The sequence below is a fragment of the Elephas maximus genome, chromosome 11, assembly GCF_024166365.1.
Source record: "Elephas maximus indicus isolate mEleMax1 chromosome 11, mEleMax1 primary haplotype, whole genome shotgun sequence".
Lineage (NCBI taxonomy): Eukaryota > Metazoa > Chordata > Mammalia > Proboscidea > Elephantidae > Elephas > Elephas maximus.
The window spans coordinates 112,610,106-112,626,266 of record NC_064829.1 but is presented as its reverse complement, the minus strand read 5'-3'; the positions used below and the strand labels follow the sequence as shown (position 1 = coordinate 112,626,266).

The window sequence follows — 16,161 nt, the reverse complement described above, 5'->3', positions numbered from 1 at the left end:
AGTCAAGTGCTACACAGCTGTGGTGGTTTTCTTTGTGCTTTATTCACTCAGAAGGGTTGGAGTGGATTAGATGGGTGTTGGGGGGAAGGGGTCCCTTTTCCTGAGTCAGGTCTGAGCCAGTACCCCAACCCAGCTCAGAGTTATCCCCTCAGGTCTGGTTCCAAGGTACACCCTTCTGCCCACTCCAGCCAGGCTGGGAGGTGGAGTGGGGTGCCAGGTGAGGAGGGAGCTTTGGGGGTCAACAGTCGCAAGCCATAAGGGTGTGCGGGAAGAAGGAGGGCATGAGGTCGGGAGTCAGCCCTCCTTCCTGAGTTCCTCCCCTAGCATCTCTGTTGCCTTCTTCAGCTCATCCCTCATGTGCTTCAGCTGCTCCAAGTCATGTTCCTGGTGGGATGGAAAATGGGGTAGTCTGTACCCACCTTCAAAGGCAAGCCATCTCAGTGGTTGCTGGTGAATGTGGGTGGGCCATGTTCTTACAAGGGCAGCCAGCAATGGTCATTCTAGCCATCATGGACCAAAAATGATGGCCATATTGGTGGCCAGAACCCTGAGGATTTATGTTGGACAGCATAACCCAGCAGTGAGCTCTGTGTAGGCCTCCATAGGCAACAGCAGTGGACATAGGATTAGCAAAGGTGTCCAACATGACTCATTTGTGTGTGATGGCTATATTGGTTACTGCCACTAATCGTGGTGACATCTTACTTTCCATGACCCAGCCAAAATGCTGTCCATCTATAGTCTGGTGAATGAGGCATGGTGGCCACTGTTCATGGTGGCCAGCTTCCTTGTTATGGACTACCAGTGGTGGCTAACTGGGATGTTTCTGTGCCGTTTGTATTACTGTAATCTCAGTGTGGCCATCTTGGTTAAGCAGAGGCCTCCCTTGAATGTTCCTACCTCTGGTGTCAGTCCTGGAGCCCTGGGGGCACAGTGATTAAGAGTTCAGGCTGCTAACCAAAGGGTCAGCAGTTCGAATCCACCAGCCATTCTTTGAAAACCCTATAGGGCAATTCTACTCTGTCTTACAGGGTTGCTATGAATCAGAGTCAACCTGATGGCAACGGGTTTGGTTTTTTGGGGAGTCAGTCTTGGTTACTCTGATCCCTTCATGATGGTTTTTGCTGTTGATGGCCCAACACTGTTACCATTTGGTTTTAATTTCACTGACCATCTGGTCAACCCCACTCCCCTATTGCATTGGTGTGATGACAGCTTGGCTGCTGCCTGCCTTCCACTCACCTTCCTCTCTACAGCTTCTTCCTTCTCCTCCTCCTTGGGCTCGGCTTCTGGCTGGGGGTGGTGGTGGTGGTGTGGTGAGTCCTCATGCCTTTCTCTTCCGCCTCTCTCGGCCCCCTGCCATAGGTTGTGGCCCCTGCCTAGCACCTGCACCCCCTTCTCCTCCGCCTCAAACTGGGCTGTCTGCTCATGACTGGCCTTCTCTGCCACCCGCTTCTGGGGACCCCTTCCACTCTCTAGACGCTGCTTCCACATGTCCTTGAATGCCTCCATGGGGCCCCGCCTCTTCTTTTCCTCCTCCTCCTCCTCCTCAGTCTCCTGGTGGAGCAGGCTGTGGAGCTGCTCCTGGACAGCCTGTTCCTGGACCTCAGACTTGTGGGTCCTCTCTGCTGCCTCCTCCTCTTCTTCCTCTTCCTTTTCCCTCACCTCCTGACTAGACCTTGTTTTTCCAGCCTCCTGCTTCTTGAAGTCCTCACGCAGCAGACCTTTCTCCTCTGCAGATGCACAGCCATAGGGCTCTGTCTTGCACCTCTCTGATGGAAGGAGAGAAAAAGCTCCCTGTGCATCAAACAGGGAAACAAACCTAGAAGAGTTCTGGGACTTGCCTGAGGCCGCACAAGTTCCTGGAACTGGGAGAGGGGGTCAGGAGCTGGGGGGTGTTCTCTGCCCCCACCCTGTACCTTTGCAGGGAGCCCCGAGGGTGGGGCTGGGAATGCCAGGCAGTGCCAGCTAGCCCACAGGGAGCATCTCTGGGAATGAGAAGGGGACACCCTTCCCCCAGGTGCCCTCACAGGCCATGTGCTTACAGGAGCAAAGCTGGGCAGAACCCTGGTGGGCAGGGGTCCTGGGAAGGGCCGGCGTCTCCTTACCTCCGTGGAGGACAGCCATGCAGGGTCCTCTCTGGGGCTGGCCCAGTGTCAGCATCTCTGTGACCACCTCTGCCAGACACCGGGTCAGCTGAGGGCAGGAGTAAAAGGTCAGAGGAGGCTGTGAGGGTCATGGAGCAGGCTGGGCAGGGAGGGGTGGGGCTCCAGGTGAGCTTGAGTGGGACAAAGGGGTCCATACAGTCCTCACCTCCTCCTCCTTGGAGGGTCTGGGCGCCAGGGGAGCTGCTGTTGCTGCAGAGGAAGGAGGAGATGGGAGCTGGGTCCGGGCACCCCGCGTGCTGCCCCCGGTGCTAATCCCACACATCCCTCCCCAGTCCGCCTCCAGGTGCACCGCCCCACTCGAGGTCAGCCCCGCGTGGCCTCTAGTCCCAGCGCCCGATCACCCGAGTCACACCGAGGACCCTCACGGTTTAGGGCACTCACCCGCCCCCACCAGCAGCGCCAGCAGCGCGGGCAGCAGCAGCAGCACGGAGGCGGGCCCGCGGCGCTGCATGGTGGGCGTCCGGACTAGGGGTCCTCGGCGGGGTGCGGGCCGATGGCACGTCCTTATAACCCGCGACCGCGGCCCCGCAGGGCAGGAAGTGACGTCAGCGCCGCCCCCTCCCCGCCCGCCGCGGGGCGACAGCTGCAGCGCTGCCTGCCGCCTTGCTTGAGACCCTTAATTATTCATGGGGGCCCCCCCGCCCTGCACCCGTTGCCCCTGGAGGCTTCCGGCACGTGATCGCCATCTGGAGGGTGGGGGTTCTTTTCCCAGAGAAACGGGCTGACGAGCTCACCGGCTGCATTTGGAGGCTGACCTGAGTTCTACTCTAGCCTCAGCCACTTACAAGAGGACCTCAGGCAATGCCTCCCCTTTCTGGGCCTCAGTTTTCTCATCTGGAAAGTGGGCTTCATAGACCTACTTCCTTAGAGGTTGAGTTCTGGCCTGAGTCCCAGCTTTCCCACTAGCAGCTGTGCAACTCCGGGACAGTTGCTTAACGTGCTATTGTGGGCTGCTGCCCAGTGGCCCCTGATATGATGACCCCAAGCCAGTGGAACAAAATGCGACCTGATCCTGCGCCACTCCCATGATCCGGTGTGGACTGGACCATTGAGATCCGTAGGGTTTTCACTGGCTGACTTTGGGAAGTAGAGCACCAGGCCTTTCCTTCCAGTCCATCTCAGTCTGAAAGTTCCACTGAAACCTGTTCAGCCTCACAGCCTGCCTCGATGGACAGGCGGTGGCTTCCTGTGGGTTGCATCGGCTGGGAGTTGAGACCGGGTCTTGTGCACGGAAGACAAGAACCCTACCGCTGAACCACTAATGCTCTCTCTTAATTTTTTTAATATTATTGTAAGATATATATAAGAAAACACGTCATCGCAACAGTTTCTCACATACAATTCGGTGACAGCCACCAATGCCTCTGTAAGACTGTTTCCTCACTTGTAACGTAGAGCTGACAACCTACTCCACAGCTGGCCGGTGAAGGTTAAATAAGTGAATACGTGCATAGCGCTTAGGACGCGCCTGGCAGTGGGAACTGCAGCCTTCCTGGCATGTTCTTCATGCCAACAGTCTTTATTGAGCACCTACTGTATGCCTGGCCTGCTCCTGGACCCTGGGGCTAGAGCAGTGGACAAACTGGTAAACATCTTTTCCTTCTTGGGGCTGACTTTTGAGTAAGGGGAGACAAAGAAGACTCAGATGACACGACAGAGAAAATGACTGCGGCACATCAGGGTGTGGATGTAGGTACCGAGTGACGGGGCCCAGGGTGGTCTGGGAAGTCTTCTCCGAGGAGGTGGCATTTGGCCTAAGGCCCAATGGTTAATACGGAGCTAATCACACAGGATCGGGGGCAGAGTGGTCCAGGTAGGAGGACTAGCAAGCGCAAAGGTCCGAGTCAAGAAGGAGTTTGGAGCCATAGAGCAGCAAGCCAGGTCGCGGCTGGCCAGAGCAAGACAGGAGAGATGGCTGGAGGAGGAAGGCAGGGGTGGACATGTGGGGCCTTGTGGGCCCGGTGACAGCTCTGTGCTTTACCCGGTGAGATAAGCCACGGGAGGCCTCTGAGAAGGGATGTGATGGGGCTTGGGTGTTCTCGGGGCACTCTGGCTATGTGTGGAGTAGGGAGGCAGCAGGGAGGCTGCTGTCATGATCCAAGTGGGGGACAGTGGTGGACAGGAATGGGCTGGGGCTGTGCAGAAAAGTGGGCAAATTCTGGAAGTATTTTGAAGGTGGAGCTTGCTAATGGACTGGACGTAGGGGTGAGGGAAGCGAGGAGGAGGGAGTAACTTGGAGGGCTGTGGCCTGAACGACTGGGCAGGTGATTCCAGTTACTGAGATGGGGACGCCTAGAAGAGCAAGTCTTGGCAAAACTATCAAAGGATCTGTCTGGGCCTGAGTTTGTGAATGGCTACTGGGTCCCTCCCTGGAGCTGAGGAAGGGGCAGCTGGATGAGGAGCTGGGGGCCGATGCGGGAGTGGAAGCCAGGGTCAGAGCAAAGGAGCCATTGGAAGGCGGCTTCTCTGGTTTGTCCCTGGAGAAGGGAGAGGACTCGGCGTTCTCAGGTCCCCCTGGTGGCCCCTGAGCCACCTCCCATGTCCTCTGGCGGTTGCTGGACTCCTCTAGGCATGGTCCTTGCAGCCACAGCCCCCTTTGATGACTATACATCTCTGAGCAATCACTCAGCACCTCCCGGAAGGTTGGACAAGGGCATCTACCTCTCGCACAGATCCACAAAGCCTTTTGTCCTGACCGTTTATTGGAGACTTTCTGCTCAGCACTGCTGGGGCCAGAAGAAGGGAAGAAGGAAAGACAGAGAGGGAGGCCTCCTTCTCTCATCTCCAGACAACACGTTCCCAGTGCAAGCTGGGGCCCCATGACCATGCAGTCATTGACGGGCTACAAGGTTGAGGTTAGGGAGTCAGGAGAGATGGACCCTGGAGCCCAGGGCCCCCAGCGTGGAGCTGACAGGAGGAATACAGATGTCAGGATGGGTCCCAGGTATTCAGGGTGCTCTAGCTCCAGGAGAGAGAAATAGCCCCACTGGCAGATAAGCATGGTTTCTCAGCTCAAGGCAGGCTGGTCTGGGAGCTGGGCGTCCTGGGCTGGTTGGGGCCGATGTACTGGAGAGGCACGTGGGCTGGGGTTGTGATCCGATCAGTGCCAAGGTAGGGCTGGAGGACAGGGGGCACGAGGACCGAGCCGTCCTGAGGAGAGAACAGGCCTCAGAGCACTGCTCCTGCCCCGGCCCCCCACCCGCCTCTCGGGTGGGGTCATTTGCCCCTTCACCTTTTGCTGATAGCTCTCCAAGAGGGCAATGAGGAGGCGAGGGACAGCACAGGCTGTGGCGTTCACCTGGAAGAGAGACATGCTCAGGAGTGGGTGCAGGAGTAGGCTGAGGGGCGGGTGAAGGGAAGCTGAGGCCTCTGGGAGGGAGGGGAAGGGGTGCAGGCTCTCACTGTGTGCGCAAACTGCAGCTCCCCGGCCTCCTCTGTCTGGAACATGATGTGGAGACGACGGCTCTGGAAGTCCGTGCAGTTGGAGGCACTGGTGACCTGGGGGGGCAGGGTTACAGGACCAGCTGTGTGGGGCCGTCCCATGCTCTCTCCTCACTCTGTGTCCCCCTGGGGCAGGGGCTCACCTCTCCAAAACGGCCTCGGCCAGGCATCCAGGCCTCAACATCAAACTTGCGGTAGGCAGGAAGGCCCAGCTCCTGGGTGGGCATGTCCAGGACCCTGTGGCCAATGAGGAAGACATGGCGAGGGCAGCAGGGGGAGGGCGAAGGGGGTGGAGGAAGTAGGGGCAGAAACGGAGGTGAGAGAAAGAAGGGGCAAAAAAGCAGGAAAACGGAAGTAAACAAGGAGGACGAGATGACAGCAGCAAAGGGAAGAGGATGGAACACAGTGGGCAGTGAGAAAGCAGGTGAGACAAGGAAGTGGGGTGAAAATGAGCTGATGCGAGCGGAGGGAGGAAGGCCAAAGGACACGTGACAGAGTTAACCGGTTCTTCACGATGTCTGTTCTCATCTCTGATGATAGCACCCCACTTTTTGTAATGGATCACACAGGAAAAAACCCACTTCTTTCAGTCTCTCTCAAAGCCATGTGTGGCTGATGGTCAGAGAAAATGGCCTGCAACGTTTGGGTCGTCCCTTTTCCCCACCTCCTTCCCACTGGATGCTGAGAAGCCATCTTGGGCCATAGGGATGAAGCCAACAGCCTAAAGACAGGGATGGCAAGAGGGAAGGGGCCTGGGTTCTCAACACTGGGATGTCTTGGATTGCTTAAAAAACCCGTTGCTGTTGAGTCGGTTCTGACTCATAGCTACCCTATAGAACAGAGTGAAACTGCCCCATAGAGGCTCCAAGGAGTGCCTGGTGCATTCCAACTGTGGCCCTTTTGGTTAGCAGCCATAGCTCTTAACCACTGCACCACCAGGGTTTCCAACAGAGTAGAACTGCTCCATAGGGTTTCCAAGGAGCAGCTGGTGGATTCCAACTGCTGACCTTTTGGTTGGCAACTCTAATTCTTAACTACTGCTCAGGCTTTTGTTATTTTGAGTCTGTGTTACAGTAGCCAACTCCATAATTCTAACACAGGAGAAAGACGGCAAAGACGAAGAATGTGGTGATGAGATTCAACACGGGGAAAAGGAGTAGCTTCCCTCAGCCAGTATCTAGCCACGGCCCCCACTCACCACACCGGAAGTACAAGGCCACCACCACCAGCCCGCTCCCTCCACACCGGAAGTGCAAGCCCACCACTACCACTACATACCGCCTCACCCCTCTCCATGCAGTACGTACAAGCCCATCACTACTTCTACAACCCCCCGGCCCTCTCCATACAGGAAGTACAAGCCCACCACCTCCACCACCCACGCACCAGAAGTGCTAGTCCACCATCTCCCCCCTACCATACGCACCGGAAGTGCAAGCCCAGCTCCGTCAAGATCTCCATCTGAAGGGACAGGAACTCCTCCAGCAGCTGCGAGCTCTGCTCTAGCCCCGGGCCTGTCACCCCAAACATCTCCACCTGGGGCAGGGCAGGGGACACAGAGGTCAGGAAGCCCTGGGCTATTGGGGTAAACCCCTGCCCCAGTCCCGGACTACCCTAACCTTGGTGAAGTGGTGCACTCGATACAGCCCCCTCGGCTCCTTTCCTGTGTCTGTCTCTGCTCGGTAGCAGGTACTAGAACAAACCATCCTGGGGGGGGTTGCAGGTGAGGCTGGGTCAGGGAGGGGAGAGTGAACGTTACAGGTGGGGACAAGGTCTCAAGGAACTGGGTATCACCTGACTGGCAAGTCCCTGAAGGCCACAGCATGGTCCATGAAGTAGCCTAGGAGGAAACGGGGGCAGGACAGGGTCAGCCGGGTCAACACTAGCCCTTGGAAGCCTCGTGAGAATTAGGAAAGGCAGCTCCCTTTGGCGGATACAACCCCATGCCAGAGCACATGGCTGGATCTTCACTACGCTGTTGTGCAGTAGACAACTCGCACAACTAGACACACTGACCCTGGGGCCACTGAACCATCCTGGACAGGTGCCCTTCTCCACCCGCCCACGCCCCCAGGATGCTCCCAGTTGTCCATCCACAATCCCTCCTGCTCTGAGGACACAGGAAGCAACTCCCCACCCAGGCCCTGCTCACCTGCAAGCCCCACCTCTGATGTTCCAGCCAAGTTGAGGTCTTCAAAGCGGGAGGGGTCGATGCTGTAAATTTGGGATGGGTTGACGTTTGGTGTCATTCCACAGCCTTCCTGGGGAAGGAGGCCGGGCCACGGGAGTCAGGGGACAAGTAACCCCAGCCCCCTTGTTCTGCAGTAACAGTCCCCCGCTGCTCCCTGGGAAGGTCTAAAACTGCCCTGGCCTCCTTACTACAGCCTGCCACCCTCAACCCAGCACCAGGTGGTCTCCCTGCGGGGGTCCCCAGAACGGGGGCGGGCACACAGCTGGGCCTCACTCACAAACACAGCTCCTCGGAGAAGGTCTGGCACCGTCATGGGGATGAAGCCCTGTGAGGGGAGAGGATGTGGTGAGGAGTGGAGTCAGGAGCCCACAGTGGGCCCCAGTCTTGGGCCTGAAGAAGGGACACTGCAGAGTGAGCTAAAGTCATTCCACACTCCATCCACCTCAAAGGGAAGTGAGGAAAGCCAGAGCAGTGGCTGAGGAACTGGCCCTCACTGTGTGTCCCAAGCTTTACTTAGCTCCAGTACCTGTCCTCAGCCCTCCCACAGAGGGCAGCTGGAGGTGGAGTTCTCCAGCACAAACCAGACCATGTCCGTCCTCTGCCTAAGACTCCCCAGTGGCCTTGGGAAATGTGTAAACCCCCTACTATGGCCCACGAGGCCCCACGCAATCAGCCCCTGCCGATGAACCCCTCCAGCCACTTTCAGTATCCGAAGCACTCCTTTTATACGGCTGATAGGCAGTGTTGTGCTGGGGTTAGGAGCACAGGCTGTTAGGTGGGAATAAAGACGGCACGCCCTCAAAAAGCTGTTGTAAAAGTTGACTGTGCCAGTAATACACACAGAGCTCCCAGATCAGAGGTCACCCCTCCTCCCCGCAGCTCCCCCCAGCTCAGCGTGAGGCCACCCCCCAAGGCAGCCTTCCCATCCTGGTCCATACCCTGCGGACGAGTTTGCTGAGTGTGAAGTTAACCAGGCCGTGCTGCAGGAGGGCCCCAGCCCCGCGCAGGTAATAGGAGCGGTGGCCAGACACATGGGACAGGCGCCTGGGAGACAGGCAGACGGGCAGGTGCATGTGGGCCAGGGCTGGGGGGCAGGGGGAGTCAACACCTGGGGGTAGAAGCCCAGCTGCCAGGCAGGGCCGGGGCATCAAACATTTATGCCAGGGTACAGTCCTGGTGGTCCACACCCCATTCATGAGCCTGAGGCAGGAGCTGGGTGCCAGGTGCTGGGGTGGGGATGGCTGGGCTGAGGGGGCAGGAGAGGGGCTCACTTCTGACGGATGATATCCAGCTTTTCGCCGATTTCCAGGTGGCCCCGAGGTTGGAAGGAGAAAGCTGGATGTGGGTAAAGTGCAACGAGTGTTAAACAGGAACCTAACCTGCTGTGTAACTTTCACCGAAAACAGAGTAAAATATTATTTGAAAAGAAAAAAACACTGGTTGAGACAGGAGATCTGTCTTGGAAAAAGTATAACCAGAGTACTCCTCAGAAGCAAGGACGGCGAGACTACGTCTCACGTACTTTGGACACACTATCAGGAGGGATCAGTCCCTGGAGAAGGACATCATGCTTGGTAGAGGGTCAGCGAAAAAGAGGAAGATGCTCAACGAGATGGACTGACGCAGTGGCTGCAACAATGGGCACAAGGACAGCAACAATTGTGAGGACGGCGCAGGACCTGGCAGCGTTTTGTTCTGTTATACACAGGGTCGCTGTGAGTCAGAGCTGACTTGATGGCACCTAACAACAAGACAGGGAATGGAGACAGAGGGAGAGAGGACTAGAGAGACTGAGGGAAGACAGAGAAGGAAAAAGAGAAAGGGAAAGAGAAAAAGGGAGAGAAAAGGAAGACAAACAAAGAGATGGGATGATAAGGATAGAGAGAAATGTGGAGAAAGACTGGAAGACAGAATGAGAAATGGAGATGAGACGGAGAGAGAGCAAGAGAGGGAACCAGATAGAGACACACTCACAGCCAGGGAGGAAGGGCCTGAGAAAGACAGGGACTGAAATAGGGTCAAAGGCACACATGCACGCCCCCCGGAAGGGAGACAGGGCAAGAAAGCCGAAGGAGAGAGAAAAAAAGAGAACAAAACCCAAGAACTATCCCTCAGGACAACGAGCCCAGAGGGACAGGAAGGTGGTACCAGGGGTTCTGCAGGGCCCAGCCACAGTTGCAGACCCCAGAAGTCCCCCAACCCCACCCTAGCCTAGGGTCTCCAGGCTGGTTGGCTCTCAGGTCCTAGGGTATGGCCCACCTGGCTTGTCACCGATGACATGAAGCACTCGTGCCTGGCTCTCGTCCCCAATAGGCTGCAGGGAAACAGTGGGTGTCGGGGGATGGTGGTACTAGGTGGCCTGGGGCCCCCCGACACAGCACTGCACTCACCACATCGGGGTGGGTCTGGTTGGGCACCCTGAGCGCTCGCAGGTAGAACTGCTCCTTGAGCTGGGCCTCCTTGGAGTACAAGGGGCTAAGCTGCTTCCGGATATCCCGGCCACGTGCCCGCAGACTCTGATATTGGGGGTCCTGGAGGTGGGGCAAGCAGGGTCAGCCTAGGGGAGGGTGGGGTGGCCCCTCAACCAGTCTGACCTCGATCCCTGCAAGCAGAACTTCCGTGGTAGATATTCACTGCCTCTGCCTTTGGCCCAGCACCTTGCATTTCTTCATCACCACATGGCCCATCCACGGGACATGACTCAGGCCTGGCCAACTGGAGCATTCCATTGCCCTGGCCACAATGATCAGCTCAAGAGTTACGCCCATGACCCAAGCTAAACTAACGAGAATCAGCTCCAGGACTTCGACTGGAGCTATCAGCAAGTGGTCATCTTTGTGCCTGATTCCCCCACCCCAAGCTGTGCTGCCCACCCCAGACCCCTAAGGGGAGAAAGCTGGTCTGGGAATGAGAGGAACACAGAACCAATTCATGGAGACAGGACCTGGATCCAGCTGTGCCTGAAGCCAGTTTTCAGTTTCATAAATCAGTAAAGTCTCTTTTTCTCTTATACCTGTCTGAGTTGTGTTTTCTGTCACAACTGAAGAATCATGACTGATATGGTATCCTTCCTGCCATCCCCCCATCCCCAGAGATAGGACATCAACTCCTGGTAGTACCTGCAGCGCTTGATTCTTGTCTTGGTTTTCCTGCTGGAAAAGAGACAGAGGCGGTGATGAGGTTGATGAAGTGGAGTGGGGGAGGAAGAAAAAAAGGAGGGGTGAAAGGTCAAACAGGGTCAGGGAGTCTGAATCCCTGGCTCTGTGAACCTGGCTGGGTCCCTCCTTCACTCTGTGACTCAATTTCCCTATTTGTAAAGCTGGGAGGAGGCAAGATGACATGATAGTCATCATACCTGTGGCTCCCTGTGTGGGCCACGTGATCTTGTCTCCTCACAACCCACTCTATGAAGTTGGCATCTACATGATCCCTATTTTGAAGATGAGGAAACTGAGGCTCAGAGAGGCAAAGTCTGTGAGCGTGTACCTGGTGGCCTGCAACCAAGCGCCTTTGACGTACTGAACCTTCTATAATCCTAAACAGATGAAGGAAGCAGGCAGCCCTGGATCCAAATGTCAGGCGTCTACCAGCTGTGTGCCCTTGGGCAAATCTCTTCCCTCTCTGGGCCTTGGTCTCCTCGTCTGCAAAATGGGGCTGACAATAGGACCTCCCAGCTGGGCTGCTATGTGGCTTCTGACTGTGAGAGCCTCTGATTAATCAATCCTAGCACCACCCAGCCAATGTGTACGTTGTACTTGCAGCCAGATGCATCGTCACGGCAACCCCCCACCCACCCGTGACCCCCATGCTCACCAGCAGGGCCCGTACTGCCTCAGCCACGGCCTCCTTCTCCTCCTCCAGGCTCCGGATCTGCTCGCTCAGCTGCCTCAGCTCCTGCCACGTTGAAATCTGAGGGTGGAGATGGGAGGCGAGATGGTGAAGCAGCTACTGCCCCTTCTCGCTGGAACCTCACCCCACTGGCCACCTGGGCCTGCAGGGGGGTGGGGCAGACACCCCTCACTGTCTCCAGGGAGCCCTTCTCCTATTCCCTCAGTGCCAGAACTCCCTGATGTTTAGCTGGGCATGTGGCTGCGTAGAATTAAGATGCATTTTGCAGTCTCCCTACAGCCACTTGTGTCCATGTGACCCAGGCCAGCTGAGGGACACGAGTGGAAGTGGTAACCATGTATGCAATAATTTGTCTGTATTCTTGGGAGGTGACCTTGGAACTTCTCAAGTGATTCCAGTCCTTGTTATTCAGGGTGGGCTCCTCAGTCGACACCTGATAGTTGATGCCGGTGAGGTTATTCATGGTGGGCCCTTCAGTAGTTTATGCCAATGAGATGACTCAGGATGGGGGCTGGCCATCCCCTAAAGACCAACCGTATGATTACAGAGGGGTGGGGCTTTGAGCCACATACCAGCCTGTCCTCTGGAGAGACAAGCTGGAGACTGAGCTCTATAATGTGGCCAATGATTCAATCTTGGCTATGCAATGAAACCCCAACAAACCAAAGCCTAGGTAAGATTCCCTGGTTGGCAATACTCTGAGTGTTGTCACACATCCATGTGCCAGGGAGGTGATGTGCCCTGACTCCACTGGGAGAGGACAACAGAAGCTTCACTTTTGGGACCCTCCTAGACTTTGCCTTATGTGTCTCTCTGTAGGGCTGGTTCTGATCTGTAGCTGTTTGGTATAATAAAACTATAATGGTAAGTATACAGCTTTCCTGAGTTCTGTGAGTCCTTCCAGCAAATGATAAAACCTGAGGGGATGCTGGGAACCCCCAACTTTGCAGCCATTTGGACTGAAGTGTGGGTAGTCTGGGGACCCCGAGCTTGCAGCTAGGGTCTGAAGTGAAGGCAGCCTTGCGGGGGACCATGCCCTCAACCTGTGAAGTCTGGCCCAACTCTGAGGAGTTGGTGTCAAAATCTTTGCAGTATGAGCCCTGGGTCACCTCCTTAAAGATAAACTAGCAACCTGGACTTTCTCACTTCCCTTAGACTGGGAGATAGACCCTGAGGGGAGCTGAAGAGGACAACATCCTAAGGGATGGAGAGCAAGAAGATGGAAGGAACTTGGGCTCCTGATGGACACATGGAGCAGAGTCCCCCTGCCAACCTGGACCGCTCACTTCTCAACAACATGACAGCAAAAGAGCCTCCTCTCCCAGGAGCTCTTATGGCAACTAAACCTGCATTTGACAACATGGTGGGATAAGGACGGGGGAGACCCTCACGCCCACCAGCTCTTATTTCCTTGGGGACACCTACTGCTAGGAATTCCACCCCCTCCATGATCCCAGATCCCTCAGAAAATCCCTTTGCTTTCTCTGGCTTCAGTTTTCTCTTTGGCAGAATGATTCAAATCATACTGTCCTACCTCCCTGGGCTGTGGTGGGGCTGGAAGCCAGGAGAGGAGAGTGGGACACAAGGTGGTTTGCTGCCCATCTAATGGCTCCCTTGGATGTTGTTTGGACACTTCACACTCACCCAAGTCTGCTCTTTCTCCTCTTCAGGAAGAGCCCCCCTGGGCTCCTAACCCTCTGTCCTAAATCCTGGGCCTCGTCCTGGATGCCCATCCCCCACCGCCATTCACCACGTCTGGTCCTTTTTGTCTCCCTCCTCACCATCTCCCTGTTCCTCCCCACTCCAAGCCCTGACATCTCCCACCAGAATCCCTATTCCAGCCTCCCAGCCTTCAGGCTCACCCCCTCCAATCCAGATAGAGAGATCTTTTACATTCCTCCCCTGGTTAAAAACATCCATAACTGCCCAGTGCCCCCAGGAACGAACCACACGTCTAACCATGACCTGCAAAGCCATACTCCTCTTCATGTTTCATGCTCTAAAGAAGTGGTTTTTCAAGCTTTGGGATCTATTAAAGACCATAAAACCATACCCACTGCCATCAAGGCAATTCTGACGCACAGCAACCCTGTAGGACAGAGAACCACCCCACAGGGTTTCCAAGGCTGTAATCTTCACCGACACAGACTGCCACATCCTTCTCCCGCAGAGCAGCTGGTGAGTTTGAACTGCCGACCTTTCGGTTAACAGTCAGGCACTTAACCACTGTGCCACCAGGGCTCCTTGGGATCTACTAGTGGACTCTAAAATAAATTTAGGATCTGTAAACCAGCATTTTAAAAATGAAATAGAATGCAACTAAAAAAAATAAGAATGCATCACCATACATAGTAAAATCAAGAATTACTAATGAAATTTGTTTCAATTTTGAGTATGTGTATACTGGGTCTGGATACGAAATGTATTCTTACCTTTGGCCACAGAGTTTGAAAAACCCTGCTAAAGGGTATGTCAGGGATCGAACTGTGTCCCCTCAAAATATGTGTCAACTTGGCTAGGACGTGATTCCCAGTTTTGTGTGGCTGTCCTCCATTTTGCGATCAGATGTAATTATTCTCCATTTTGTGATGTGTTGTAAATCCTAACCTCTACATGTTAATGAGGCAGGATCAATGCGGGGTGTATTCTGAGTCACAATCTTACAAGAGGGCTAGGCTCAAGTCACACCCTTGCTTGAGTCACACCTTTTATCTTACAAGATAAAAGGAGAGAGGCAGAGAAAGTGGGACCTCCTACCACCAAGAAAGAAGAGCCAGGAGGGGATGCATCTTTTGGACCTAGGGTACCTGCGCTGAGAGCCACCTAGACCCAGGAGAAGATTGATGCCAAGACACATGGAGATCTCCAGGGAATGCTGGGCACACCTTCCCCCAGAGCTGGGAGAGAGAAAAAGCCTTCCCCTAGAGCTGATGCCCTGAACTTGGACGTCTACCCTCCTAAACTGTGAGAGAATACATTTCTGTTTCTTTAAGCCATCCACTTGTGGTATTTCTGTTATAGCAGCACTAGCTAACTTAGACAGGGTGTGACGCTAAATTACATACACCACTACCAGCTGTCAGAGTAGAACTGTGCTCCATAGGGTTTTCAATGGCTAATCTTTTAGAAATAGATTGCTAGGACTTTCTTCCAAGGCAAATCTGGGTGGCCTCAAACATCCAACCTTTCAGTTAGCAGCTGCTTGTTAAACCATTTGCACCCAGAAACTCCCTAAGTTACCTACCAAACCAAAAAACCAAACCCACTGCCGTCAAGTCAATTCCGACTCATAGCGACTCTACAGGACAGAGTAGCCCCCGTGAGTTTCCAAGGAGCTCCTGGTGGATTCGAACTGCTGAGTTTTTGGTTAGCAGCCGAGTTCTTAACCACTGAGCCACCAGGGCTCCCCAGGAGGGTGGAGAGATATGATAATCCCCGGCGTAGTCCCCTAGCTCGCAGTATTATATAAGTACTAGCTGTTTCATTGTTATCATTCACCATCCTATTCACAACACCTGGGACACGGTGTTCCATAAATGTCTCTCAATAGAATCATGCATCCATTAAACACACGTTTTTAACTGCCTGCTACCTGTGGAGCAGGTGCAAGACCACCTTTCACTGCCCCAAGGCAAGAGTTCCCTGAACTTCTGATTCACTTCCTCACTCCCCTTTTTATGGCCTTAGGGTAAGCCTGGCATAAGATCCAGCGCACAGACGGTACTGGCCAATAGTAAGCGCCTAGTGCGCGGTACCCAGCATGCATTATGAAACAGGCACATTATAAGTGTTCAGGACACAGTAGGCATCTTTGGCATATAAAAACCAAAAAACCAAACCCAGTGAAACCCTGGTGGCCTAATGGTTAAGTGCTACGGCTGCTAATTATAAGGGTCGGCAGTTCGAATACGCCAGGCGCTCCTTGGAAACTAGGGGGCAGTTCTACTCTGTCCTACAGGGTCGCTATGAGCCTTTGGCATACAGCAGGGCCTTAATAACTAATTGGCCCAACACAAACACTTTTAAAACTTGAGAAAGAAGGAAAGTTCCTGAAATAAGCCCGCCCCCTGCTGGAGAGTATCTTGCAAGCCCGTTTCTTCCGTAAAGCGAACAGCCAACAGGCAAAGCGCCCCCGCCCACCGGCGCAGGCGCAGGCGCACTCACAATCGCGGGCACGTCAGCCGGCTGCAACTCCCCCTTGCGGAGCTCCAGGGCGCGCGCGGCCTCCTCCGGGCATGCGCATAGCTGCTCCATGTCCAGCTGAGGGAACTCGCTGTAGCCCTCGCGCGCATGCTCATACAGGAGGTTCCGGTCGTGCGTCTTCGTAGTGAAATTTTTCCTTGAGCTTTGGTTGCAGAAGCGGCCTCCCCGGGACCGAAGTCCCCGACTAGCCATCAAAGGCCATAAGCGCCGTGCCGCAAACGCAGCCATCTTGGGTGGACAAGGAACTATGCCCCCCTTCGTCCCTCCCACTCCCTCTTGAGACCAATTGCAAAGCAGCCCTCCTGCTCG

At 55.0% G+C, this 16,161-nt stretch overlaps 2 protein-coding genes across 3 annotated transcripts; both read right to left on the bottom strand.

The window, feature by feature from the left end:
* Positions 1-27: 27 nt before the first annotated feature.
* Positions 28-2,740, bottom strand: CCER2 (coiled-coil glutamate rich protein 2). Its single transcript, XM_049901488.1, has 5 exons — positions 2,550-2,740; positions 2,314-2,357; positions 2,109-2,196; positions 1,243-1,772; positions 28-384 (listed from the first exon to the last, which is right to left on the bottom strand). The coding sequence occupies exons 1-5, from the start codon at positions 2,617-2,619 to the stop codon at positions 295-297; spliced, it is 822 nt and encodes a 273-aa protein (XP_049757445.1). The 5' UTR covers positions 2,620-2,740; the 3' UTR covers positions 28-294.
* A 2,092-nt stretch (positions 2,741-4,832) lies between these two features.
* On the bottom strand, positions 4,833-16,100 carry SARS2 (seryl-tRNA synthetase 2, mitochondrial). Of its 2 annotated transcripts, none has more exons than XM_049901431.1 (16): positions 15,814-16,100; positions 11,614-11,709; positions 10,920-10,952; positions 10,191-10,331; positions 10,060-10,114; positions 9,072-9,135; positions 8,739-8,844; positions 8,078-8,125; positions 7,762-7,870; positions 7,404-7,449; positions 7,229-7,316; positions 7,036-7,145; positions 5,753-5,846; positions 5,571-5,666; positions 5,401-5,466; positions 4,833-5,318 (listed from the first exon to the last, which is right to left on the bottom strand). In XM_049901431.1, the coding sequence occupies exons 1-16, from the start codon at positions 16,078-16,080 to the stop codon at positions 5,181-5,183; spliced, it is 1,557 nt and encodes a 518-aa protein (XP_049757388.1). In that variant the 5' UTR covers positions 16,081-16,100; the 3' UTR covers positions 4,833-5,180. The 2 variants fall into 2 exon arrangements, with proteins under 2 accessions (XP_049757388.1, XP_049757389.1); XM_049901432.1 differs by having other exon boundaries at positions 10,920-10,949.
* Positions 16,101-16,161: the final 61 nt, after the last annotated feature.